The sequence below is a fragment of the Lathamus discolor genome, chromosome 1, assembly GCF_037157495.1.
Source record: "Lathamus discolor isolate bLatDis1 chromosome 1, bLatDis1.hap1, whole genome shotgun sequence".
NCBI classification, from domain to species: Eukaryota; Metazoa; Chordata; class Aves; order Psittaciformes; family Psittacidae; genus Lathamus; species Lathamus discolor.
In genome coordinates this window covers 83,531,352-83,558,312 of record NC_088884.1, presented here as the reverse complement: position 1 = coordinate 83,558,312, position 26,961 = coordinate 83,531,352, and the positions used below count along the sequence as shown (strand labels likewise).

The following is a 26,961-nucleotide window of genomic DNA, read 5'->3' as shown; positions in this document are numbered from 1 at the left end:
TCCATTTAATATTACCTATTATACTCACAAGCTTGGTTAATCAAGCAATAGTACAGTATATGGTTTTACACTTTACATGCATAATTATCCTTTCTTGGCAATGAATTATGTTGTTGAAGACAGAATTATTCCCTTATTCCAAAACATTATAAACTGGAAATATTTGAGTTGGACAAAGTATTTTGGTGTAATTTAGCATGAAGTTTTCCCCTACTGTTTTGGACCTCCTGCAGCCCCTTAAAACAAGACAGAGATGTTTAGCAATGCATTGCCATCTAACTGAATTGATCACAATTCACATATTGTTTCCAAAATACAATAAGAAAATAAAATCACTGGGTAAACCAAGCATGTGTCTCTGTGTTTTTTAATAACTTATTGAAATCCTATTGCAGGAAAATGTAGGACATAAAAATTCTAACAGCAGTTGGTTTTATGTGTAAGGCTGAAAAATTTCATTAGAATAATAGCTGAAAAAGCTGTGGTGATTTTTGTATTTTTAACTAATGGACACTTATTATATTTCTCGTAAGCACATATGACTGCCTTTTATAAGTGCTAGGACAATTTTCCCATTTAAGAACTTTTCACACACAACTTCAACAGAAGCCAATTTGATCACTGAACATTGATCATTCTTCACTCAACAATCAATTCTGTTAGTGGATACAGAATTGTAACCTCACTCCGTAACTTATCAGAAATGGTAAGTAAAATCTTATTCTTATATAAATCTTGAAGAAATAACTGAATAAGAAGTAACGAGCCAGGCTATGACTGGTTTAAAACACTTCTTCATGTTTGACTTCTCTTTTATTTAATGTCCTGTAGAAACATCTAACTCTTCTTAATTTGGAAAACTAAAATTATCTGAAACACTAATTTTCTATAAACTGCATGTATGTCACACGAGCATAGAAATATACTACTACTTTGGTTAAAGATGGTAAAATGCTACAGTTAGTGTTATCATAAGAAAGAAATGAGCAGAAAACCTAATCAGTGAGTAGCTACGGTATTCTGATGAGTTTTAAATTGAGGTTTTTTTCTGTTACATGTCAAATTTGTAACTGATTAAAATATTCTGTGCTACTAAGAAGTGCATGTATTAAATATCCAACCCCATAAAAAACACTGAAAATCCTTATCCCCAAATATTTCCAGCTGGGTAGGAGCAGGCAAAAAGCATTAAGAAATGAAAACACACAAGAAAATTGCAAATCCCACCTGATGATCCAAATACAAGGCATTCCTTTGAAGGTGATGTGAAAGAATCTCATTCTAGCAGGCAGCAGTCAGGGGGGAAAGGAAAGGGACAGAAAGTGCAGAATGCATGAAAAGAGCTTTAAAAGATGTAAACTAGACAGTGATCTTTCTGTTTTACATAGAAACAAAATGCTGCTTTTATCTGCTGAACTATTAACAAGTTTTGATCCCAAAACAGAAGTGATGAAAGTTTGCCATGAATTCGACTATGAACTACTACATCATATTTTGCTTTTACATATACATTAAACTCATGTAAATGTCTGCTACACAGACAACTATAAACCCTTTGATAAACCTGTGTTTTAAACATGTCCTGATTTTTGTACACAAATTACACGTAAGATTATATCTGATATGAGGCACTATAAGCAATACATTAATCTCATGATCTATCACTAATTTTGTTTATAACACCCACAGATTAAAAACCTTTAAACTTAACTGCAATATATTTAAAATAGTTCTATGTAATTTTGACTCTGCTAATTTCAAAAAGCTATGAGGAAAACCTCAAAGGGTTAATAGCAGAACATCACATACACAAAGAATCAATGTTGCTCTACTTCCATAGTAGTCAGAAAATTTTGCACTAACAGTACAATGTAAACTTTGATTAATGAATGACTACAAGTTAGTGAGAATGGTACATGACACACATTGCTTTATAGCTGACCTTTGGGCTGCTGGCCTCAAGTTTTAGTTGCATGAGCTGTGCTAGTGTGTGTTCCCGGATACTACTCAGTTCAGCTTGCTGCCGTCTCAGCTTTATTAGCAGCAGCGTGAGCTCCTCTGGCTGAAGGAGTGCAGTGTGAGAAGCCAAAGAGCAGAAAAAAGGTTAATTGGTACCCTAAACATTACTTCATGAAAATAAGGGTTCTTAGTATTTTTCTTACAAAAACTTTTGATAGCGATACAACAAAACATAGACCATTTTTCCCCCAACTGACCACTTTCAAACACATAATGAAGAGTTTATTTTTAACTACTCAAGCGAATCAATACTGCAAATGCCATAAAAATGAACCATTTTGTAATACAGGACAAAAATAAGTAAGGATTTTGTAGGAGAAAGTCTGTGCAGTCCTTGGTTTTTTTCTGACATGCACATCAAATTGATGATATTGACTTAAGTGAAGGGGGAGATAATGCCAGCCCTTAGGATATATCATTACCTGTACATGGACAGCCATTTGAGCTTGGTGAAAGAATCAATGCCCTCAAGAAAATTTAGTTTCTAAAATAATTCTTCAAATGCATGCATCAAAATTAAGGATAAAAATAATAAAACTCCCCACAGTAACTTAACTACATCAGAAACAATCACCCTTCACAAAATACTGCACAAGCATGACAAAAGTAATTTTCCATTCCATCTTCCAGAGGTCTGAGGCTACCAGCTGATTTACTGCTTTGCTTTTATGACTAAGATGCACAATACAGCCTTAGGAAGTGACGAATAATAGTATTTAAAACCCAAGATTATATATGTAATAGAAATAAAGTCACACTCCAATGGGTATTTGTCAGGTAATTCCACACAAATCAATTTAGGTCAGTTTGGGAAACTACCTGAACCAGTCCTGGGAACCATTTCTATTAGAAATACTTCAAAGAAAAAATCCAACTCTTTAACCTTACAGGTATTTTTGTTATGTTCCTGTTTGCTTCTGTTTCTTACACTTCTCCAGAAGTCAGCTTTATAAGAGGTTAAATATTCATTCAGCATTTTGGTTTTCTCAGTACTGTGTGTTAATAAAAAACAAACCTTAAACACAGAAAACCCCTAAACCACTGCTTGCTCTCTCCCACAGTCACAGAATTTCCCCAAAGAAGCAAAAGGTCCAGAGAACCACATACTGAATTAGTGAAAAACAAATACCAGTTTCTTAGAATAAAGGGAAAAAATTCCTGAGAGTAAGTGTGGCACTGGCACTGTTGTGAGTGCATACCAAAGTAGCCCACGAGAGGGAGCAAGGGATTTCCACATAGCTTCAGTTGTCAAAACCATCTGCTTTGAGGGAAATCCAACACCAAAACCAAATAGTCTAATGGCCAATCTTCCTCTTCCAGAACTCATTCAGTACCTGAATTTAATATACGTAATTTCAGAGAGTAAGCATAGTAATGTACAATTCTATATAAGACATTTTCAAATTCTCTCCAAAAATCAGTGACAATGCTGAATTTCAGTCTCGAAATTAATGTAATTTCAAAGCACAGAAAACCTTAATTTCAGAAATAAGGATACTGAAAATAGCATCTTTAAGCAAAAAGAAAAGTGGGTCACTTTTTCAAGATGAAAACTCTTGTAATATTCTGTAAAAGCCCAATTTTAGTGCATTAGGAATAACCTATTTAATGGTACTTAAATCCAATGTTTGCAAGCAAACCTTTTTCCACAGAGGAGCCCGTTGAACAGTAATTCCCACTCCTCTCTAGAGATTCATAACGTTGCAAGCATTGCTGACATTAAGTGTTGTGCTTTTGATACAGCTCTTGCTGTATCAAAAAGTCAAAACTCTTGCAACAACCACAACACAAAATTTTGCTTAAAGAGCTACCTACAGGATTCCTTCTCAGGCCTTTGCAACGCTTGTGCTGTGGGCAGGACTTGTGGTTTCTACAGGCAGAAGCTTGGACCTCCTTGCTCCCTGCCCCACTCATCAGCCCAGCTCCAGGAGCAGAGCCTAAGAGAGCTGATGTGACTCTGAACCCAAAGAAACGTCTGAAGAAGACAAGGTGCAGAGATAAGGCGCCAGCTGCCAAAGGCCAACCCCAAAGTTGCAGAAGATACCAGGGATTCAGGCTGGGAAGTGCAAGAAACAGGTGCCAAGGCAGTGGAAGGATTGACTGGAGAGCTGTAGCCTACTGTATTATTAACTCCGTAACACTCTCAGTCATTTCAGATGGACAGAGAAAGAGTACAGAAAGGAGACAAAAGCTAGTAAAGAAATTACACAAATTTAAGATCTCAAAGCTTCTGGCTAAGTGTCATTAGGAAGGTGGACAGTATTCACCATTATTGCTCTGATGAAATAACTTCAGTGAGAATTTCAGCTCTACCACAGAAAAATGGGAGATGTCAAAAAAAGACACAATTTTACCAAAAGCAATTTTAGGACCCTTAAGATTTCAAAAAAAGGTAAACTTTACTTTTAGGATTTTCTAAATAATTGATGGAGAAATAAGTCTTCTGTAATATATTCTACTCTCTCTTGGGAGTTTCTATAATGTATCAAAAATGCTTAAAATAAAACCCCAACTAGTTCTCAAAGAAAATCTGGACTCAGTGGCTACACAATACTCTCAGAATTCAATGGAACCACAGAGTACTACTTTATTTGCTTTTAAAATCCCTGATAATAATTAAAGGCCACATTTATGGCAAATTTTTAATAGAATAAAATTTCAGTGTTGCCTTTTCATGCACAAAGGATTATTCTTAAAAAAACCCTGATGTACCAAATAAAAATGCAACTTACTGTTTTGCCTTGGAGGCTCTGAGGAGTAACAGGCTGTAAACTCAGACCTGCTGGCATTGACCTTCTGTCAGGCACAAAGACATGCTGTACAAAAACAAAACAGCACATTATGATCCATTGTTATCTGAAGACTCAAAACCTATTACATGCTAAAAAAAGAAGTCAAGCCAACTTCAAGTCAAGCCATGACAAACTTCACAATCATGATAAATTTGCTATGATTTGTGCTAGTTTTAGCCCGTTGTGCTCCCTGCTGATCTACTATCTAGGACACATAAGTAGCTTACCTCTAAACTTTAGAAATATTCTAGCTTTCATCATTCATTAAATTAACAATCCTCCCTCACAGTTGTTGCCCTCCTGACAGCACGTGTAAACAACAACTTCAGTTTTTCACCCACCATTAAAAGCTGTTTGAAAACCTAAGATCTCTCTATAGATGGGGATTAAACCTTAAATCTACCCCACTGATTTCAGTCAGGCTCCTTATTAACCCCCTCTTAAAAACAGGCCTGTGTTTTCAAGTTGATGTCAAAACCTAGCTGTGTAACAAAACCAAATACAAATCAGATAGCATAAAAAACCAAAGGCAAACAAATCTTGTATAAAAGATAGTAAGTATGAAATACTAGCATGAAGTGTTTTAACAAGGAAAAATATATATCAGAAGGCAAAACATGGCTGAAAGTACGCACATGCATTGCAGCACTGACCCTAGTGATATATCTCAGATATGTGAGAAGCACTGATTACTAAATTTTTGAGACTTAAAGGATGTCAAAACAAAATTACTCCTTTGTAGATAGGGACTTAAATACTTCCAAATCCAAGACTCAGTAACCAACTGGAAGTTATTTGAACTGCCTTAAGACATAGTTGAAGGATGGTTTTTCCCCTGCATGAAGAAACATAAAGACACCAGAGAAAGCATGTTTGGAAACATGCTTGGAAACTTTTTATACAAACACTAGTTTTACATCCAAATGAAAGGGTAATTTTATATAATTATCTCCAATGTATTAGAAATCATGCATAACACAAGCATGATGGATACAGCAGAGCCACATACGGCAGCCAGGTTTACAATTGGTTCATGTCTTCCTCTCACTGATGAAGACCAGCAAAGTCATACTAGTCAAGTGCTAACGTTGTGTGCAAACAGACTCTGATCTTTAGTGATCTCCCTAATAACTCAAAGGCATCAAAAGAAATAGCTGCACTCAGTTTTCTGCTGGCATCCAAGGCAGCCAAGCTTGTGGCTGAAGAATTGAAAACAGCACATGGAAAGAAATCTAGGATTTTCAGTCCTCTTAAATTTCCAGCTAAAAAACTAGAAAAGAAAAAGATTTCTGTAAGTACAACAAACTATTCTGAGTAATTTGCAACTGGACTTCTTTTCTTTCCTTTAGAGAAAGATGATATTATGGCCAGTAATAGCTGGACAACATGTTTTCTCCTAATGTATTAGAAAAATGCCTCTTTACTATCTTTAGATTTTTAAATGCTTTTAAAAATCAAACCTTTCTCCATGAAAACAGTGATGTAACTTAATACTAAAATGAGTACTACAGTGCAACATGAGTATTTCTACTAAAAATCCTTGTAAATAAATTTTTAATTATTAAAAAAAAGTATTTTTACCTTAGCATGATGTGCCCTGTGTCTGCGATCAATAGTTATATCTCCCCTTTGCACAGGTGAAGACACTTCTGATCTGTAGGTCCGCTGTGGGGAATATCCTTGGAAACCAGCGATTGAACCATGAGAAGGTGAGGTGGGAATCGAATGCATTGTCTGATCAGAAATATTGATCATAGTTTTTGGGCTACTTAAAGTACTGTGTCTGGTAAGAGTTGTTTGCTTATTGTAAAACTGACGTTGCTGCCATTCATATAGCTGCCACATTGTGTCATCACGCATTGACCTCCGTTTCTCTTCGGCTGTTACTGGTCCTATGGCTCTGTCGTAAGCCGATGGTGTTATGCTGCAGAGGCTCTCCGGCCGTGCTTTGCTGTTTCTTGGCAGTGTTCTGTAGCCTTCTGGGTACCGGGGTAAAGCTTGAGGTCGATGGCTTGGCATGTTTCTTGGTAACGTCTGATAGGAGATTATGCTGAAACACAAATTTTTATTTTATTAGTGGACAGCATTAATATTATGGCTATATAAAATTTTCCAATGCTGGTTAAGTTTATCTAGCTAATTCTTACCTTTTTTAAAATATTGCAAGTGTCATTTTAAAGGTATGCAAGAAAATTAAGACAGCAATTAATGAATCAACTGTACTGATTGAATGCACTATAGCAGCCAAAACTGGATCTTCTCTCTGATTAGCTGCTTGATTGTATAATCCATATTACATCTCTTTACCAGCTAAGAGCCTAGTAGTGTCAAGTTTAGACTAAATCTTGTCACTTGTCTATATGCTGGATAGGTCAAGGTTTTGAAAGCTCTGAAGTTCTATATTGTTTCAGTATGGGCCCCTTTTAAATGTTCTCTTTTTGGGAAGTGAAAAAACCTTCCTGTTGTTTCCCCTACAAAAATCTTGAGCAATTACAATGGACATAAAAATTCATGATTTTTTTAACAGCAGACCAAGAAAAAAAAAAGCAGTAACCATCTAATGAAATTATATTCTGAAACTGTCAAGGACAAACCATTCCATATCAGCTATTCAAGCAAAACAAGTAGCAGAATCATAGTATCATAAAATGGTCTGGGCTGGAAAGAATCTTAAGATCATCTAGTTCCAACCCCCTGCCATGGGCAGGGATGCCTCACACTAGACTATGTCACCCAAAGACTCTGTCCAACCTGGCCTTGAACACTGCCAGGGATGGAGCATTTACCACTTCTTTGGGCAACCCATTCTAATGCATCAGCACCCTCACAGTAAAGAACTTCTTCCTTATATCTAACCTGAACTTCCCCTGTTTAACGCATTACCCCTTGTCATATCATTACAATCCCTGATGTCCCTCTCCAGCATCCTTGTAGGCCCTCTTCAGATACTGGAAGGCTGCTATGAGGTATCCATGCAGCCTTCTCTTCTTCAGACTGAAATATTTTTTAGTTTGATAATAATACTGTATTGGTTTTCAACTTGGATACGAATGCAAAAGCTTAATTTGTTGCCACACTGAAATTCTGGAGTGCTGCAGCAACTCTCAGCATCAGTTAAAATGCAAAATTTTCCATTCTGAGTATCAATGCATGACTAAGTATGACAAAGCGTTTATTGTTTTTCTTTTTTTCCCCCAGAGGACAGAATCTAGGTCATAAACATTGATTCATTCAACCCTTATCTAAAATTCAGATGAGCACCTCTGAAAGCCTTTTGCTACTGATAATATAGATGATTGATACTCGCCCAGAGATAAGTTTGATCTCAAATTGGACTTGATTCATCCATCAGAGGGCAGCAGCTTCTAGCTACACCCCAGACATTTAAACTAAAATCCATGCCACCAGCAGGCACCAGAATCTGAAGATGGTTTTGAATGACTTAGTGCCACAATTAAAGAAATTGTGTAGGGCAAATGGCAAGGTAAACTAACATCGTGCATGTTAGATCCTTATGGAATAACTATCAAGGAAACTGATGATGGTGAAAACTACCTTTCACTGAAAAGAGTTAAGCTGAACACAACCACCTGTAACATTCTGCAAATGAAAGCTATTCTAAAAAGCTCTGCATACAAAACCTGCTACAGTTTCTGAAGCTTTCCAAGAATTAATAAAGTATTATCCCCATTTTGTAGATGGGACAGCTTTTCAAGACGGAAATAGATTCTAAATCCTACTCTTTTGTTGCAAAACCTGCTTAAATACCTCTAAATTTCTTCATGTAACATACCATTAGTGATAAGGGCTTTTCTCCATCTCCATATTTAAAAAACAACCAACCAAGACACCTTTAGGTTCAATTTATAACTTTGAAAGTATTATTTTAGCTGTTCACAAATGGGCATGGCGAAGCCTGGTATTTTCATGAAGATATCCAGTAGCTAGATACACCTCACTCACCAAAGCTCCTCTCCCATTTTACTAATTAAATGGGGAGTCTAATCCTGTTGGCTCCTTTAAACAACGTGGACAAGTTGGAGAAAAGCTATCTGAAGTTCTTGCTATGTAAAGATAACAATTTAAAGTCTGCATGCAATTACTTACATTCTAGAACATTCACAGGAAGGTAACATACTCATCTTCTATCGGTAAACCACAAAAACTGTAAAAAGCCCAACTGCCTCAGTATTAAGCCTTATTTTACATCATTTGATAAATTCAAAACAGATTCACCAACGTCCTGCTGACAGTCATTCTAGTCAAACCCAAAAAGGAACTCGAGATAGTACTGCAGCTTATAGCTGCCTTGCACACAAGGAAAGACTGCTGCAGTCAGTCGAGCAGGCATGCACACTGTGAGGTTGCAAAATATTTCTGAAACTATCATAAGCAGCTTCCTACAGATCTTCCCATATGAAAAAAAAGGCTTCTACATGAGTTTACAGACCCCTAATAGACACCTTTAGAGACTATCTCTAGGATTACTGTTGGGTAGCAATACCAGTTCTGGCTTCCAAGTTAGACTATTTGGGAAAGCGACTTTGCTGCTAAATCTTTAGGGGCTCAGTTCTGCAATGTTATAAATGCCCTCAGACTGAAACCTCAGAGTTGTCCTTCATCTTAAGGAATGCAAGTAACAGCTGGCCCAGAATACCGAACTCCCACATGCAAATCAAGCAATGGCTGGCAGGGTGAAGACGGAAAGCTGGTGCTGTACAGCAGGGATTTATTATTTAGAATGAGGCTTATATGGCCAGGGTGGGGAGACAAAGGCTCACATCCTGGGTGAGCAGCCACAAAAAGCTTCACTTAGTACCATGCAACCCTTCCATATTTTCCCACATTAGAGAAAGACCACTCAAGCGAGCCACTTTTGGTGAAAGCATTTAGTTGTAACTGACTTGTGCAAAACAAATAATATGATACTGAGGTGGAATGATTTAATTTTCATTAAAAAATAATGATTTTATTTTTGGCTTAAAGTAGGTTTTTCTTCCCCAAGGCATCAGCTGTGCTTATTTCCTCGTCTCTTGCAAAATTAGATGTCTAGATCCATGGAAATGGCTGATAACAGCTTAAAGAATTAAGAACTACACTGCTAGCATTAATTTCTCAGGCAAACTACTAAGGGGTCAGGCCTGTTCCTCTAAAAAAAAAAAAGTAAAAAAAATCAGTAGTTTTACAGTCCTTTTAATTCCATACTGAGGACAGCAAACAGCTCCTATTTTATATATAGTTATTTAATTGAACCTGTTTGATAACATTTCAGTATTCTTAAAGCTCTATTTTTTTTTTTTCAGTCTGACACTGGAGATGCTCAGTTTTGTCCTCCATGGTTTCTCTAACACATCAGAGAGACAGATGAAGTGGAAAGCATCTTTGTTAGAAGTCAGCAACTCTCCCCCATTAAGTGAAGACTGCTTTTCTCAGAAATTCAAGTTGAGTTAAACATGTCTTACTACAAAAAAGCCTTACCAGCCTCTCACCCCAACCTTAACCTTTAACATTAAGCTGGAGCTTCTTTCTACTCTCACTCACCAACTTCAGTTCTACTTAAATCTCTGTCTCCAGACAGAACTGACAGTCTGAATAAAAATAAGATTTTAAATTTAAATGAAACTACGTTTTAAAGACTTCACTATACATTAGGAACTTGAATCATTATTCAAGGCTGCTTCCACAGAAAACAAGAGATAGCTCAAGGCCAATGCTTTTTCAGTTTGCTACCTTTATGTTGAACTGCGTTTGGAAGCATACCCTTTGCACTATCAATGCCCCAATAATTTAACATATTGTTAATTAGTAGCATATTGTTAACCGTACTTCCCTTTATTTGACTCCCACAATGAAATCAATTTTAGGGTTCTTATACTTGTTACCAACTAAAAAATGGCACAGCTATTCAACTTTCTACCGTTTGGTTGCAAACTTTACAGTCAAATTAAAAAAATCTATTTGCATCAAACAGCCTTCTCAGTTCTCATTACGCAAGCACGCATGATAAAATCAGAGTCTGCAAGACCCTGCCGGTACTGCAAGCTCAAACTTGATCAAACTACATATGCTGAGTATTTCATGAAACAGCACGTTAACAATTCCTCATTACATTTCATTAAGGACTAAAAGCAATGAGGAAATATTCAAACAATTTTGGCAAGTGTAAGTCAAACTGATGTAAAATTTTCAAGTTTTTGCAAAAAATGAAAAGCCCTCAACCCCCAGATTTTTAAATTTGTGGAAAACACATTTTCTGAAAGTGGGTCTATCTTAAGCTCTGTGTCCTGTTATCTATCTATATGCAAACTCCCTCATTTCAGCTCTTCAAAATACCTCCTGTGATATCATCTCCATACTTCCTATCTAAAGTAGTCTTAAGAACTTTTATGTTTTACTCCTAGAATTGCTTGCATCTAAACCAGTCTGGAAGCAACACACCTACTACTCCTGTCAAACAAAGAAATCGCTATTAGTACAAGCTTCAATATTGTCCATCCTTCACACATAATTTTAAAGCTTCAGGAATAAGCACTGGAACTCCATATTAGAACTGAGAGGTGTTTGATTTCATGAGGTGAGAAGCTCTAACCATCACATTAGTTAGATCTCTATGGCTTACTCTTAGGTAAAGCTTTACTCTCTTCAATTAAAGACTGTTTAAAGTCTAAAAGCTCTCTGGAATATTTTTGAAGAATTTTAAACAAAATATTATTACAAGAATTTGTGAACAAAAATGCAGACCACAGGGCAACTTCAAGAACAGATTTTAATAGGAAAAAGAATTGTTATGATTGATGACATCTCCTCTCTGCTAGGAAAGAGAAATCTGTAACACCCAAAAAGGGTTTCTGGCCGTTATTAAGTTATTAATATGGATAAATGTATTAACACTCACTCAAATGTTAATAGAAAAAGAAACTGTAATAAATCTGTTCCAAGCAGTCATCCAGGCACTTCTTACAGAGAACAATGAATTATATATTTATGTAATAGAGGCGAAAACCTAAAGAATCTAACCAGGATACAAGTTTCAGTCCTTTCTTGCTAGAAAGCCTAGAAAAAAAACCCAAAAGTATTTATTACATAGTACTTACCCTCTTGTTTCCTCCTCTTGTCCTTTAACTCTTTGTATTTTAATCCACTGTTCCAACTGCAGCATTGAATTAGTTCTCTGCATAACTCGTTCAGACTCCATATGTGACTGAACCACACTGTGGTGACCTCCATCCCCAGCATCTGCCAGTACAAGCCCAACAGCTTTATTCTCAGACCCATTCAAATGAACTGGTCTGAAGTGCCCGGCCTGAATTGTGCTTATGGGTAAAGTCCTGTATTCGGATACCAGAGGATTCAGCTTTACACTGTTAATTTTTGTTAATGGCTTATCTTGCCCAACTTTCTGGAATCCATATTTTTCAGCTTCCAGAGCTTTCTTTTCTTCATTTTTGTTCACTTCTTTATTTTTCTGGTTATTGTGTGCCTCTGGCTTAATTAGCACCCGATGGTTTGAAATATTATTTGCCTCTCGAGGTGACGTATTTTCAGTGGTTAACTTCTCTATCCTGTAAAGGAATATAGGACAAGCTATAATATCAAGAAAACATTCATTAAGAAACAGGGATAAAAATTGAAAATGAATATATTGATGTTTATCAGGATTATTTCAGTGAATCCCTGGTACAGATATTTTACACCAAATTTTCTCTTCAAGGGAAAAATGCAGGTTGTATTTTCACAATAACCAAGGACAGGTTAGGGTTTTTTTTTGGTGGTGGTTGTTTTGTTTTTGGTTTGGGGTGGTGGAGTTTTGGCTGGTTTGGCTTTTTGTTTGTTTGGGATTTTTTTTAGTTGGAGAGTGTATTTTTTTCTTCCAGGCTTCTCAATTTCTTTGTTATTTTAAAATCATTTGCAATATGGATGAACTTTTTAAAGTCAACTTCCAATTAACCCCCTAGAAAAAATGTGCACAAGAGGAAATGAAGCCAGAGTCTGTAAAACTGGATGTTCAGTTCCTAGAGGGGTGGACATTCAAAGAGTAAAAATATTCAGCAATGCTCCAACAGCTACAGCTTCCAGATGTCAACAGCCTGAAATTCAGATGATTTTTAAAGCCATCTTTAAAAATGGTAGCAGATTACACTGCTGACCAGCCTGTGATTCACATTACTGCTGAATTTAACATATAATGAGCACCTTTAAAGAAAGAAAGCAAACAACTTTCCATGGTCACTGGCATCAATTAGGTTTCTCTGGTATGTTATCACTTTGGCTGGCATACATTTCGTGGAAAATAACTGTGGCTTCCTTAATTTTAAGGGGGGAAAATAGCTGCTGACTTAGGGAACCATACCACAAAACTAATGGTATTTTTAGAACAGTTACTTCTTTACAGTACTTATACAAGTACTCAATGTACGCAGTTCAGTTATCCTCTTTTTAAAATTTCAGAGTATCAAGAACCTGTATCGTTTTTCCATACTGGGATATGACCTGAACACAACAGATCAGACAGTGACTTTCGCCTTCTCCCCCTCATTTTTTTCTAGGAAAAACCAAAACCAAAACCAAACAAAAAACAACAACAACCACCACAAAAAAACCAACCAACAACCAAAGAAACAAAAAACAAAAAAACCCCACCAAAACCCTAAAACGTTTCAAACAACATTTTCTGGTACAGGACAAAATTAAAGTAAGAGATATAATTCTTTAAGATTATATCTCTGCATAAAACCAAACCAAGAATAAAACCTTAAGACGATTTCAAATTAACCTTTCACATTGTTTTGCATCTGTTTTTGTAAATGCATTATTCATCTTTATAACTGTGTCCAGTTCAAGTGCCTAATCTGTGAGTAAAAAGGCCGTTACATATAAAACTGCCCAAGAGCACAAGTATGACTGCTCCTCTGAAAAAGACTCTAACTCCAAGCAAACTAACTACATACAAAGCAGTATTTTTCCTTACCCTGTCTTGAACAAGAGGCTTAAATGTCCAACATGCATACACTTCCCCAACAGGTTGTTTAAGCCATAAATTCCCAACAGGCCAACAATTACCTGGGACACGACCCCAGCAAATACATAAAGGACTGAAAACGGTAAGGTCCTTACAAAATACTACCTACTGCTAGTAATATTGGACACTTAATTTTAAATGTACCTCCCATTAAAATCCTATGCTTGCTACGAATCCTTCATGATATGAAAGGAATCCAGAGACTCCTGCCTTGACAAGTATACCATTTTAAACCTATGAGTCAGAAATAGTAAGATGTCAATGTCCTCTGCATAGTATATATCAGAATGAAAGGCTTGTGCACTTTGCATGTTAACAAGGGGTGTTATTTTTAATCTCCATGCCTCTTCCTGACATAGTTGTGATGATTCCAGCCTCTGCTCGATACTTAATAATGTTATAGAAATCCTCCAAACTTCACTCTATTAATATAAGTAGCTCAAAATAGTCCTCTTTCAGTGATTATTCCTTAGCTGCTGACATGAAAGTGTACATGTCACAAATATCGCAAACTAAAACATTACATCTATAAAATACACCATTCAAGAGTGAGGTGTTCTCTGTTCCCAAGACCAAATACTTCTGCCTATGTTCCTTCTCAAGATTATGAAAAAAAGACCTGTTTACCTCCTTCCTCCCACTTCGAAACTGTACCACCTGCTGTTCTACCACAAACTAAAGGAATTCCCTGAACAGGAAAGTGAATGGAAAACTTCATTCCCCACAGTTATTAACTGAAAGGGTGTTGGTATTAAAATATCAGTTTTCACCCAGTGCTCAAGAATTTACAAATAAATGTAAGGACTACCTTACAAATAATTCTAAACTTGGGCATTAATGTATGCAACATGCCTTAATAGTACCACCTACCCCTTATATAGCTCGCTATATCAATTTTTCTCAAGGCGTTTTACAGCAGAGAAGCAGTTGCCATTGTACACATGGAAAATATCTGGTGCAGAGGGCGAGTGGCATCTCTAAGGACAGTCATCGGATATGCAGCAAAGTCAAGACTTGGCACAGTTTTCAATTTACACTATTACATTACTTTCCACTGTCTTTCCTAATTCAAAACCAAAATCACAGAACTGTTTTTCTGTGCAATCTCTGTGCTGTATTACTTGTTACTATGGTTATACACAGCAGAGACAAGCATCTATATTTGACCTTCTTTGTGACGGTGTAAAGGCTGACATCCAAATAGACTTCTGGGCTTTCCATTAACTTTGCTTACCGAATCAGACAACTCCACGTGAGTAAGATCTCTTTCCACAGCAAAGGATCCGAATAGGAAAGAATTACCAGAAACTAATAGATAAATGTGAAAAACATAAATCCAGCTCTGTATTTAGCTCCATATTTGTATCTAGCCCTCAAAGACATATTCAACAAGACTTGAAGGGTATTTTGATGACATGAGAGGGAGAAGATGAAGAGAATGAGCAATGATACCGATAGACTGATTTAGCATATACTGAATACAACTTATATATTTCTACAACCAAGCAGGATTAATATGTATGGAAAAATACTACAGGAAAAGTACTATTTTCTGCTGCTTTAAATAAATAAATAAATGAATGAATGTAAATAATTTTAAAAGGGTCAGGTGGGGGCATGTAATTAAGTATCATGATTTAAGGATATGAGGACTGTGATGTAACAAAGCCTGGCAGAGGCACTTGAAAAAGCCATCTTTTCCAAGCACCGTGACGTCAGTAAACCCCCTCTGTGGATGTCGCTATGCTAACAAGTGCTTTTTTGGCAGCCTAGCTTATGCTGTTTAGGGAAAGTAACTACATTAGAAGGAGGGGAACAAAAATAGTCTTTTCTTAGTACATGCTGCATCACTCAGAAGAAACAAAGGCCCTAGCAGACACGGCTGCCAGTGAAAGTATAGAAAAATGATGCTCAAACATGGAAGAGTAATCATCGTTTAGAGTAAAAATAATAAATCAGTATGTTGGCAGGTATTAGCAAGCAATCAATAATCAGATACAACTTAACCGTGGTCTGCAGTGATACAGCATGGAATGAGCAAGATATTTTGCTAATCCAGAGGGGTTGTTTGAGCTCATACTTTGAGTCATAAGCTTAAATAGTTCCTTACTAACTAAAGTGTTTGTGTTCAATTATTATGATAGGTCTCTCAGTATATTATTAAAATTGAATTTACTATCTAGGTAAAAGTAAAACAAAAATGTTCAGAAAGGTGTAATTACAGTTGAGTCAACAGGACCAAGTATTATCTGCCCTTCCCTGCAATTATACATCAGACGTAAGTTTTTCTGCTGCTACTGCAGATCACTTCAAAAAGAAATGACTACATTTTTATTTTCTCACCTCAATATCTCATTTCTGTATTATGTGGCTTACTGTATGTGGAAAGCAAGAATAGTTTATGGAAAACCAGGAAAACAAGCCACAACTTCACATTTTAAATATTCCTTTTTTGTCTCCAAGGAGCTAGTATCCTCAGAAAAATAGAGACTGTAGCTCTGAAATGATTTAATGCTGAAACATTCAATTTAACAGACTGCTGGGTTTGGATTTCCAGAGTATCATAAGCAATGAAGTACCTTGACTACCAGATTTAAAGAACTATACTGTAAAACCATACTATACTATACTCTAACTGATCATCAGGCTATTTATATTAACAAGCACTAAAGAGTGGCTCAACATCAGCTTGCATAAATATTTAAGGGAGTAATTTCTTAATAACTCTAGCTATTGTATTGTTAAGTATCTAGTCTGTTAGAAAGCTGTATTCAGTTTCATGTTAGAACCTCCAGAAAAAAACAGAATTGAAAAACAAAGGCATTGGCTGAATTTGACTGAAGCAAAATCATTTATGCTTAGAGCTATGTGCATGCCAAAGTTTAGGTTACTTAGAAATGAGGTAATAAAATACTTAATACTTAACAGATTTTTTTTTTTTTTTTTTTACAGGGAAGAACTAGTATTTCTTCTGGATAAGATCACATCCTGCTACATTGTTCATTTTAACAACTGGTTTAATAGCTAAATGATGGATTCTTTAGAAAACAGACGTCTAAAGGATTTTCTACCTTATTGCTAACAGACATGAAAGCTTTGAGACTACACTGGTCTTGAAACGTATTTTCTCTCAAGTAATTACTTCAAGACTACTGACAAACTTTTCAAAGAGGTCACATTTACTTCTAGTTTGTTCTAAGGTTTCCTGCCTGAATTAACCAACTAGATGGTGTTACTTAAGTCACTTTTTGTTGCTTTTCTGACACTGCTTTGGCTGTTGGCAAGCCTGTTCTGCCTGTGATATCCAGGCAGAGAACTACTGATTTTGCTGCTGAGGGAGTTCCTACTTCTTTAATGCGCTACACCCATTCACCAAGGAGTAAGACTGGCATCTGAAGCAATGAGAAGGCAGACTGCAGGTGCATGTACAGTTGGATGAAACATGTTAGGTAAGCTCAGTTGCATTAGGAATCCCCACCATTTGTCTATATACTGCTGAACACCCAAAAGGCAGACATCAGTGCTGGAACAGGCAGCTCAAAAAGTGTGGGGTATGAATGCAAGTCTGAGCATTTTGGGAGACTGGAACACCCTTCACAGCAGTGGCCTACACTGACTGTCTTGTTAGAAGAGCCATGGCACTGCAACCTAGAAGGATAACTAGCCTGCAAAGATGCACTGGGTACCAGTGTGAGTTCACTATGTGTCTTCACAGGCTCTGAGGGAGTAAGCATGACTGTACAGCTGTATTCATGAACTGCACAAAACAGTGGTTATTTACATTAACATTTTAAATTGCTTCTTATGTTAAAAGAAATGTCTCATTAATGTAACATTTGTCTATATAATTTACTAAGTATCTTCTATAGGTCATTGACTCTTAGGGGAGACACTATGAAGATAGGGCCTAGAGCACAAGTCTGACGAGGAACAGCTGAGGGAACCAGGGTTGTTTAGCCTGGAGAAGAGAAGGCTCAGCGGAGACCTTATCGCTCTCTACAACTACCTGAAAAAATGATGGAGAGAGGAGGTGCTGGTCTATTCTCCCAGGTAACAAGCAATATGACAAGAGATCTAATGGCCTCAAGCTGAGCCAAGGAAGGTTTAGACTGGATACTGGGAAAAATTTCTTCACAGACAGGGTGATCAGGCATTGGAGCAGTCTGTCTATGGAAGCGGTGGCCACCGTCCCTGGAGATGTTTAAAAAACTGTGTAGATGAGGCCTTTTGTGACATGGTTTTGTAGTGGCCTTGGCAGTCCTGGGGTAATGGTTGATGATCTTAAAGGTCTTTTCCAACCTAGTTGATTCTATGAAGATGACACTTAAGGACACACTGTCAGACTGACATACAATTTTTTCCCCCACATTGTTTTCTACTATGAAGATGTCCTCTCATCAGAGTTTCTCAGCTTTGTTGTCATTCATTTAGCTCCAGTATAGCAGCAGCGAACAGATCAAGTGACTGCAGCCCTCAGCAATAACTTCTGTGCTGTCAGGAACAAGGAGCTTTTAAATTATCGATTGATGAGTTTTCCATTATAGATGCTATGGAGCTGACCCAAGGGACCACATTCAGCGAGAAAACAGTTCTTACTCGATAGACAGCAGCAGACAATATTCAGCTTCCGAGAACACAAGACTTCCAGTGATAACTTGCTTTTCACTGACAATACATGAATACATAAAGGATAAGGCTTCAGATCAGGTAGGTATAAATTTGAAAACAGCTTAATGCTGACGAAGAATAACTCCTCAAAGGTTGCCCATAGGCACAATTGTTTAATTTAGCCAGAAACTACAGTTGTGAATTTGAGACTTAATGACAGGTTTAGGCCCAAGACCACCACCAGCTGAGCTGCTATTTCTATTCAGTCAGGAGTGCAGGGTACGTCAAACATGCTTGCACATAGTATTTGTCATTGCATTTCTTTTGATGCCACTGGCTAAAGGAAGCAGTCTTTTTTCTGCTTCCGGCCCCTTACACTCAAGGCATCCCTGTTCAGAACAGAACTTAGATTACTTTTGCTACTTCAAAATTTTATCCAACATTGTTATGTTAGTAAGGTGTCTTCAATGTAATGACAAATTACTTCAGCCAATTTACAGTCTATTTTTAAAGGTACACCCTTTCATTTAAATAAAACAAACTAAATATGAGAAAGAAATTCATTGTGCCACTGTTTTGTCAATCCACACTACCTTTTCACAGGCTCTGTCTGCACAAGTGCAGCATCTGTCATGGCTTTCATCCACAACTCCATTTCCTTCCCTGTATCTGTGCAGAAATAATAGGTCCTCATGTTTGGATGAGCTGCCTGATTGGAAATGACATGGTCATTGCAATAAAAATGTACGATTCTGTAAAAGAAAAGAAGTAAATAATGTTACTGTATAATCACACTAATATTTTCTATAGTAAAAATTCTGCCAATCATATTACCAGAAGAAATACTGGAAGGAATACTTCAATGTTTCTATGTCACTGCATTCATATTTTTAAAATAACTGCCTATAATTTTTAATCATAGCTGCTTCTTCATTAATATGCTGAATAAAAAGCCCTCAAATTTCTTCACTCTATTAAAAACTACCTTGACTATCCATCAATGCAAATTAATATGATTATTATAAGTAAGATTTTGGCATAGCTTTTTTTTTTTTTTAAACATTTGAATGGTACAGTAAGTTTTAATTTGTACTTACCATAGTAAATAAATGATGCATCTCTTAGGAGGCTAAAAGAAGAGCCAAAAGGAGCTCATAAAACAACAAAAACAGGAAAAAAGAAGTAACAAGAAAATATTTAGTAGAGTGATTTATATAATGATTAAAAAGATTAGCTGTGAAACACTCTTAAATGATTCATGAAATGTTATGATTTCAGAGATAACAAAACTTTGTTTTTATTTATATGTAAAGGTACTGTGTATCTAAATAATTAAAGAACTTTCATTAGTGGAATAAATCCATCTGCAGAGGCAGTCTACTATTCTAAAGCACCACACAGTATTTAAGACCCATGAACTAAAAACTGATTGATGGCTTGGCTTCGCACACGAAGATTTGGGAAGGGCTTTAACCATGCTTACTACAACCATGATGACCAAGGGCATGTGGGATATGCAAATCTGGTTGGAAAAAAGGGTGCTTAGGCAATCAGGAAGTGTCCAACCAGGACTGTTATCTCCTGAGCAATCTCGAGCTACCCACGAGCTGGTCCGCTCGCATGCACCTTGTCACCTGCCGTTTTGACCCTCGCCTGCCCGTACAGACAAGTGTCAGTAAGCCCTTCCAGCCTGCGCAGGGGATTTCTTAGGTGAGGCGCAGCTTGTGCAGAACTGGCCCTACCCTTTACACCTGAGGTTTAACTGCCACAGCCTAACTGGCTAAGATGGTGACAGCAAAGTCCGCAGGTCATAGGCTTTGAAAGAGTGTCCTTCTCTTCGATGGAAGACCATACAAGGTTAGACGAGCCCCATCTGCCCGGGTATGAATATAGGAGTTTTCCTTCTCCTGTGAGGAAGGCCTGTCTTCGCTAACGAAGATTCAGGAAGGGCTTTAACCCACACATTCTGAGCAAGACTGTCATTTCCTGGGTCAATCTCGAGTGACCGATGACGCAACAGCACAACATCAAGCATCTAGGCGGGATTCTGACTTAGAGGTGTTCAGTCATAAGCCCGCAGATGGTAGCCTTGCACCAGTGGCTCCTCAGCCAAGCACACGCATCAGGGGTCTGAACCTGCGGTTCCTCTCGTACTGAGCAGGATTACTATTGCAACAACACAACATCAGTAGGGTAAAACTAACTTATCTTACGACAGTCTAATCCCAGCTCACGTACTAATTGACATTCACTCATTTTCTTATACTAGTAATTGTATCTATATTTGCAGCAGGCTAAATACTTGACTCCTCTGCTAGCATATTATGCAAAAAATAATTCTCAGAAGCTGCTTGTCAATCCTATATTATTTAATTTTGTATATTATGTAAAATAATAATATTATTTTGTGTAATAACTCAGTAAAATGAGTTCTGACATAAAATTAAACTGAAAAATTGATTCCCTTACCTTAAAGGCATATTTGCGGTTAATATGGTCCTCAGCAGAAAGCACAGATATCTGAAAACTAGGCAGAAGTATGCTACCTAGTATTCCTTCTTCTTTCTCATCTGTGAATGCATAGTCCTTGATTAGAGAAACAATGTGTTTTGACACATAACACCTGTACTTAGACACTTCAGTGAAATTCTGTATTTAACACCACAAGACCACTAATAAGAAGACGACCTCAGTAAAAAGTGCATGAGAGAATCAGAAAGCCAGACTGTTTTGTTTCATAGGTGTCTGTATGAGTCTCAGAAGTGTGCAGACCACAACAGCAATAAACTGTGCAGCCCCTCTTCGCCAACACATGCCACAGAACGTGTATGACGCAAAGTGGCACCCCCAAAACCCTGCCAAGCTCTGTGAAATCTGGGCCATCAGAATACAGCCACCTTCAACTTTTCCCCAAGATGGACATATATAAAAAACTCTCCTGAGTGTGGTAGCTCTGTAGAAGTTTAAGCATGTGAGCTACCTTATGGAATTTGCCTTATGGAAACCACTACGAAAACATTATGCCTAAAGTTTTTTCTGGGGATCAGTACTTACCTGCATATGACTTCAAACCTGAAAAGCAGATGGAAGTCAAGTCTCTAATTCAGTGACAAGAACAATACCCGCTATCTACTGCCTGCTCAGTAAAAACTGCAGATACCTATGACAGCAGAAGTACTTTAAAATACTGCTTATGATTTTTGGCCTTTGAGAAAATTTGCACATTCTTCTTCTGATATGGGGAATACTAAGCTACAAGTTTTTGTAATTCCCATGAAGATTTTAGACTCGATTACATTCTGTTTGTAAGAATGCTTACATTTCAGTTAATTTCTAAAAAACAAACTCTCCCACAAAACAAACACCTTTTCCAGAACCTTGTTCTACATAACAATTTAGAACAGGACATTATAATAATAAATTGACATTTTAATTGGAAGCCACAACCACCCCTGAAATCCAATCATACTTGAATAAAGGAGTAATTTGATGCAATTTGCCAAGTCAATCTAAATTGTATTTCAGATACAGAACTTCTATTTACAACCAGTATCACTGCCCCCCTTAACACTTCTCTCATTTGAAGACATTGCCTACAAACTATATATCTATGAAATTAAGATGAAAACACAGATATACCAAAGTTTGAAGCATGGAAAATTAATACTGCCACAACTAAAATACATATAACAGTATAAAAGAACTACCTCTTATATACACAGCTTTAAAAATCTTTTCTCAGTTCTCATTTACTCACTAAATTCTGAAAAGACCCAACTTTAAGTTATTCACATGGGGAAAGCCTGCTCAGCCATTTTAGCGTTACATAACATGTTAGATGTAAAAATTATGCTTTCTGGAATAGTCATTTATGTGGAGAACTGAGCACAGAATTATCCCGATTACAAGGTAGAAAAAGGAGTGGATTTACTTTCAGGTACTCAACTGTACTCATTTTTGCCTGAAACCATCCCACCTCCCCTCTCAAATATTTACTCCTTACTAGCCACACACAAAAAAAATCTGCCCCTCTTCCCTTGCCTGAGAACACATGGCAAACGTTGGGGTTTACTTTACTTGTATTGCTGGTTTGGGGAAAATTTCCCCTCTTCTACTAGATTATACTTTGATTTATTACTGAGTAGTCACACCCACTGTGCCATATAAAAGCATTAAGCATTTTTGTACCACTGAACAGCTGCATGTCTGGAGGACTTAGGTCTTTGTTATAGACATACTGCTACATTCCATTTCCAGATTTTATAAATCTGTTCCAAATCAGACTAGCTTTTATCTACACATTACACTGCCCCATACCCATCTTTACTTGTATGCTGTGTCTAAATAATACAAGGGGAAAATAGCAGATCTTCTGTCCAGCTCTAAGATCTTCTATTTATTGTAACAGTAACCTTCCAATATGAAAGTGGGCAGTCTTTTATCCCTCCATAAAACAGAAAAGAGTATTCTCTAACCTCTGAAAAAATACAATGAACTAATTTTAATTTCATCCACAAATTAGATTTAAGCTGCTAACACTGTAACACAACTGTAAATGCTCATTAAGATTTACTAACAAAACGAAACCAAATAAACACCAATATAAACCAATAAAAACAAATCCCCTAAACCCCAACAACAACATTCGTTCAACCAGAGACACTGTTTGTGACCTGGGAGTAAGTGCATGGCTCCCCACTTCCCAGTTTTTCAGTATCTGGGACAGAATCAACAAAAATATAAACCACAGGGCCTAGAGTGCAAGGGTGGTTTTTTATATTTTACTAGCGATTTCTAATAATTTCAAGACTATCACTATCATGTTTAATTACACTTTATCAGCTTTAACTGGTTCCAAGTGAGTGACAGCTCAAAGCTAAGTGTATCGTGTAAACAATTTAGACTATTCTGCTTGTATTTCAGCTTATTCGGCATACTAACATGTAGAAATTAAAAAGTAAGATTAAAGAGCTGTTTGGAGTTGGTTTTGCTTATTGCTTTTTTGTTTTGAGATCTTCATGTGCAGTGCTTCAAATAAATTTAATGTGTTCTCAAGGCAGCTACAAAGCAGCGCTTTCTTTAGAACCTTTGGGAGAAAGAGCCTGAAGCCTTGTTTCATTTAAGAAAGCCCTGTAAGAAAGGGCAAAGTATATAATGACCACTTAGCTAAACGCAGTGTAACTATCACAATCAATGCCTCCATGACTGAAATTATGGCCTAATTTTGACTCAGCAGTGGTTTATCCAACTACATATACTTCTTGGGGTAAAGAAACAAAGCTTAATGATTATATTTCAATAATTCAGAATTTGTTAACTGAAACATGTTTTGTGACCCGATTTGTGACCTGATTTAAATCATGCTGAACTTTAATGGAATAGCATTTTAAATACATCAGTCACTGCTTTCAGCATCACCACCATTTCTACAAATTCCAGTCGCATCTTAAACCCTTTCTTACCCTTACTCTCTAAACCTGCTGCAGATGGCCTTAACTGTTTATTTTCCTCTATTTTGCCATGCGCTACCATCCTTTTCACTCTTAGTCTCCTTTAAACTGTTACGATTGTACACCTTATTTCAGGATTGGGTATGTTTCCAGATGCACAAATCCCATATGTTTATCCCCTCAGAAGCACTGCAGTTTTCTAACATACAAATCTCCAGACTAGAATTATAAGCAGCTAATTTTTCCCTTGTAAAATAAGTCTGATGTAGCTACATAAGGGTACTAATGGATTCCTTTGTTCCAAGTGCAGCAGAGTTCTACACTTAACGGAATTTCACAACATTTCACTTTATAAGCATTCATGAACACTGATTAGATTCTCAACAGGCATATCCACCCTCTTTATCATTCCAGAGGCAGAGTTTCAGCTCCCCTGCACTATCCCTTTCCTATCCCCATTTCAGTTACTTAATTTGTATGAAAAATCAGATTTAACCCAGCGTATCTAGTTCCTAGCAACAGAAGCAGCAAGAAAACTACAATCCAGAATCTAATGAAAGAGGTGGCTGTGAATGTGTTTGCCCTTTGAGCATACCTGACAGGCAGGCAGCAATTATGTGAAGCTGGCAATTAAGAAAGAAGGAGGAGGGAAAAAAGAAAAGATAAAAGTAGCAGGCCTGGCTATTGACAGCTATACAACTACTTTAATCCATTAAGTTAAGTAGTAGCTTCTTATTTCTTATATTTGAGTGCAATCTTGTTCCAATAAAATTAGCAAACAAAGCTCTCCTAAGTGGAACTTACCTCTGTAATAGAAGAGACACAGATCTGAGAGCACAAACCACCGTTTCTTCCACAACTTCATTCCAGTACTATCCTGTATTAATCAAAGTGATCATGTAAGAACTTTCAGAATGTTAAGAGTAATAGTTCATAAAGTAAACGAGGTACTGCATAGTTATGGTGGTGTGCTAGTAGTTAAATTTTCTTGGCTATGATACTTAAAATATATTTGACTTCTCATCACAGACTTGACACTGCAAACAAAGAAGAAAACCCAGGAAGCCTGAAGTTAACATGATTCAAGAATAAATAAGAGGCCATTATCTACACAAAAAGTATACTTTCTTTTAAAAAGTAAAAAAAGCAAGGTAATATTAGGGGTACCTCCTCCTTCGTTTAATGAAGAAACTGCTGAACTTCATCTACTACCACTCATATATCTACAGCAAATTTCTTTCCCAAAGAAAGTTTATTCCTAAAGCAATTTCATTTTCTTTTATGCTTATAACCAATTTATATAGTACACCCCAGAATGAAAGACTGCCACCACTACTGCAGTGTAAATAAGCCAGCGCATTGCAGTGTGCACATCCTAGTAGAATCAGCTTTAATAAATATGTTAATCTGTTCCGAGAAAAAAAGTATGTGTGAATTATCAATACTCCTGTAGTAAACAGGTTTTGAGATAACCAAGAAAAGGGATTCTATAATGAAAACTGTGGGGTGGGTTTGGGAGCTGTTTCACTTGGGTTTTTTTTTTCCTTTTTTTTTGTTTGAGAAAAGTCAGCGTAATTTTTACCTTCATATTTCTGCTCTTTCTGGGGTGGGGGAACGAGCTGAAGGTGGAAGAAAGGGTAAAGCAAGCATTTGCTAGGAAATATTATTCAGAAAAAGTTCAAAAACTTTACAAACATTTTCATAAACAGAATAATTGAACACTTTATAGCACCTTCCTTCTGAGGACCTCAAAGTGGTTTAGCAAACACTAATGAAGTCTGGAAGTGCTGCCCATAGCAGTCAGCTCTTATTTCACAGCTGGAAAGGCAGACACAAGGAGGGGAGACCGCCCTCCTCACATCACTGACAAGGTCACTGACTCAGCAGCGGATTAGGACGCAGAACTCCTGGCCCAAAGTACAACTGTTGAAACGTGAAAATACTCAGACTTGTTCAGTATAAAGGGTTATCACAAATCCTCAGACAGACTTTCCGAAGAGGCTGTTATTCAATGTCACATTTATCCTGTAACTCAGAAACACTGGTTTTCTACATGTCCACATACAATTCTGGAAGAAGTGAGACATGCTAAGAATGATCTTTCAGCCTTCTTCAGACATTGCAGAGGCATACATGAACCGATTGTGCAGTTCTTATATTTTAAATTCTTTCCTACTTTAAAGTACATACTTTCTGTACCAATGGATTTACTATTAATTGTTTCTACTTGATTGTGATTATGTCATAATATGGTAACAGTACGTTCAGAGTAAATATCTTTCAAACAAAAAGAAGAGGTGACTCTAGACTTGAAAATTAGCAGAAAAAATGACAGAAGAATAGTCTTACATGCAATGAGCCAGCACACCCTGAGTCAAACAAAACTTGCTGCTCTCTGTCCAGAGAGGTGGTGTAGGTTCCATACATGAGGATATTCAAAACCTGGCTGGAGGCAGTCCTGGACAACCTGCTCTAGCTGAACCTGCTTGAGCAGGGAAGATTGGGCTAGATGATCATAAATCTGTGATTCTAACATCTTAAAATATAGCTATTCTTTCTTTGTTAGCAAAATAATACAAATGTACAAATGGTAATATAAACACAAAGTACAATCTGTACTACTTTGTATGCTGAATAACCGTGTTTTGACATGAAACAAGACACAAACCAGACAGTCTTTAGAGGATTCCAAGTTAGTTCAGGTACTAAAACATCTTTTCAGACACATAAAACTCACTTTAAAGGACCTCAGAATGAAAAGCTAGAATATAATGAATCCAACTTACTGATAAGTGGTAAGCAAAGATAACATAACACAGATATTCATGTGGGCAACCATTTGTGCTGTAATTCAGGCTTCATATTTCAATCAAGTTGTTTTATTTAATTAATTAATTAATTTCATTTAATTAAAACATTCATAAAACATTACTTAAGGAAGAAGTTCTTTACTGTGAGGGTGATGAGGCACTGGAACATGTTGCCCAAAGAAGTGGTAAATGCTCCATCCCTGGCAGAGTTCAAGGCCAGGCTGGACAGAGCCTTGGATGACATGGCCTAGTGTGAGGCATCC

General features: G+C 36.9%; 1 protein-coding gene across 9 annotated transcripts in view; it reads right to left on the bottom strand.

Moving 5' to 3' along the window:
• PLEKHA5 (pleckstrin homology domain containing A5) overlaps positions 1 to 26,961 on the bottom strand; it is a 153,956-nt gene that overhangs the window by 30,954 nt on the left and 96,041 nt on the right. For 4 of the 9 annotated variants that reach the window (XM_065683524.1, XM_065683429.1, XM_065683438.1 and 1 more), the window contains 8 exons: positions 24,693 to 24,765; positions 20,908 to 21,008; positions 19,032 to 19,147; positions 11,906 to 12,373; positions 6,393 to 6,861; positions 4,752 to 4,835; positions 1,943 to 2,062; positions 1,228 to 1,281 (listed from right to left, as the gene is read on the bottom strand). In XM_065683524.1, coding sequence (XP_065539596.1) covers positions 1,228 to 1,281; positions 1,943 to 2,062; positions 4,752 to 4,835; positions 6,393 to 6,861; positions 11,906 to 12,373; positions 19,032 to 19,147; positions 20,908 to 21,008; positions 24,693 to 24,765 — 1,485 coding nt within the window. Of the gene's footprint in view, positions 1 to 1,227; positions 1,282 to 1,942; positions 2,063 to 4,751; positions 4,836 to 6,392; positions 6,862 to 11,905; positions 12,374 to 19,031; positions 19,191 to 19,535; positions 19,568 to 20,907; positions 21,009 to 24,692; positions 24,766 to 26,961 lie in introns of those variants that run through there. The other 5 variants (XM_065683445.1, XM_065683544.1, XM_065683454.1 and 2 more) reach the window with 3 other exon arrangements.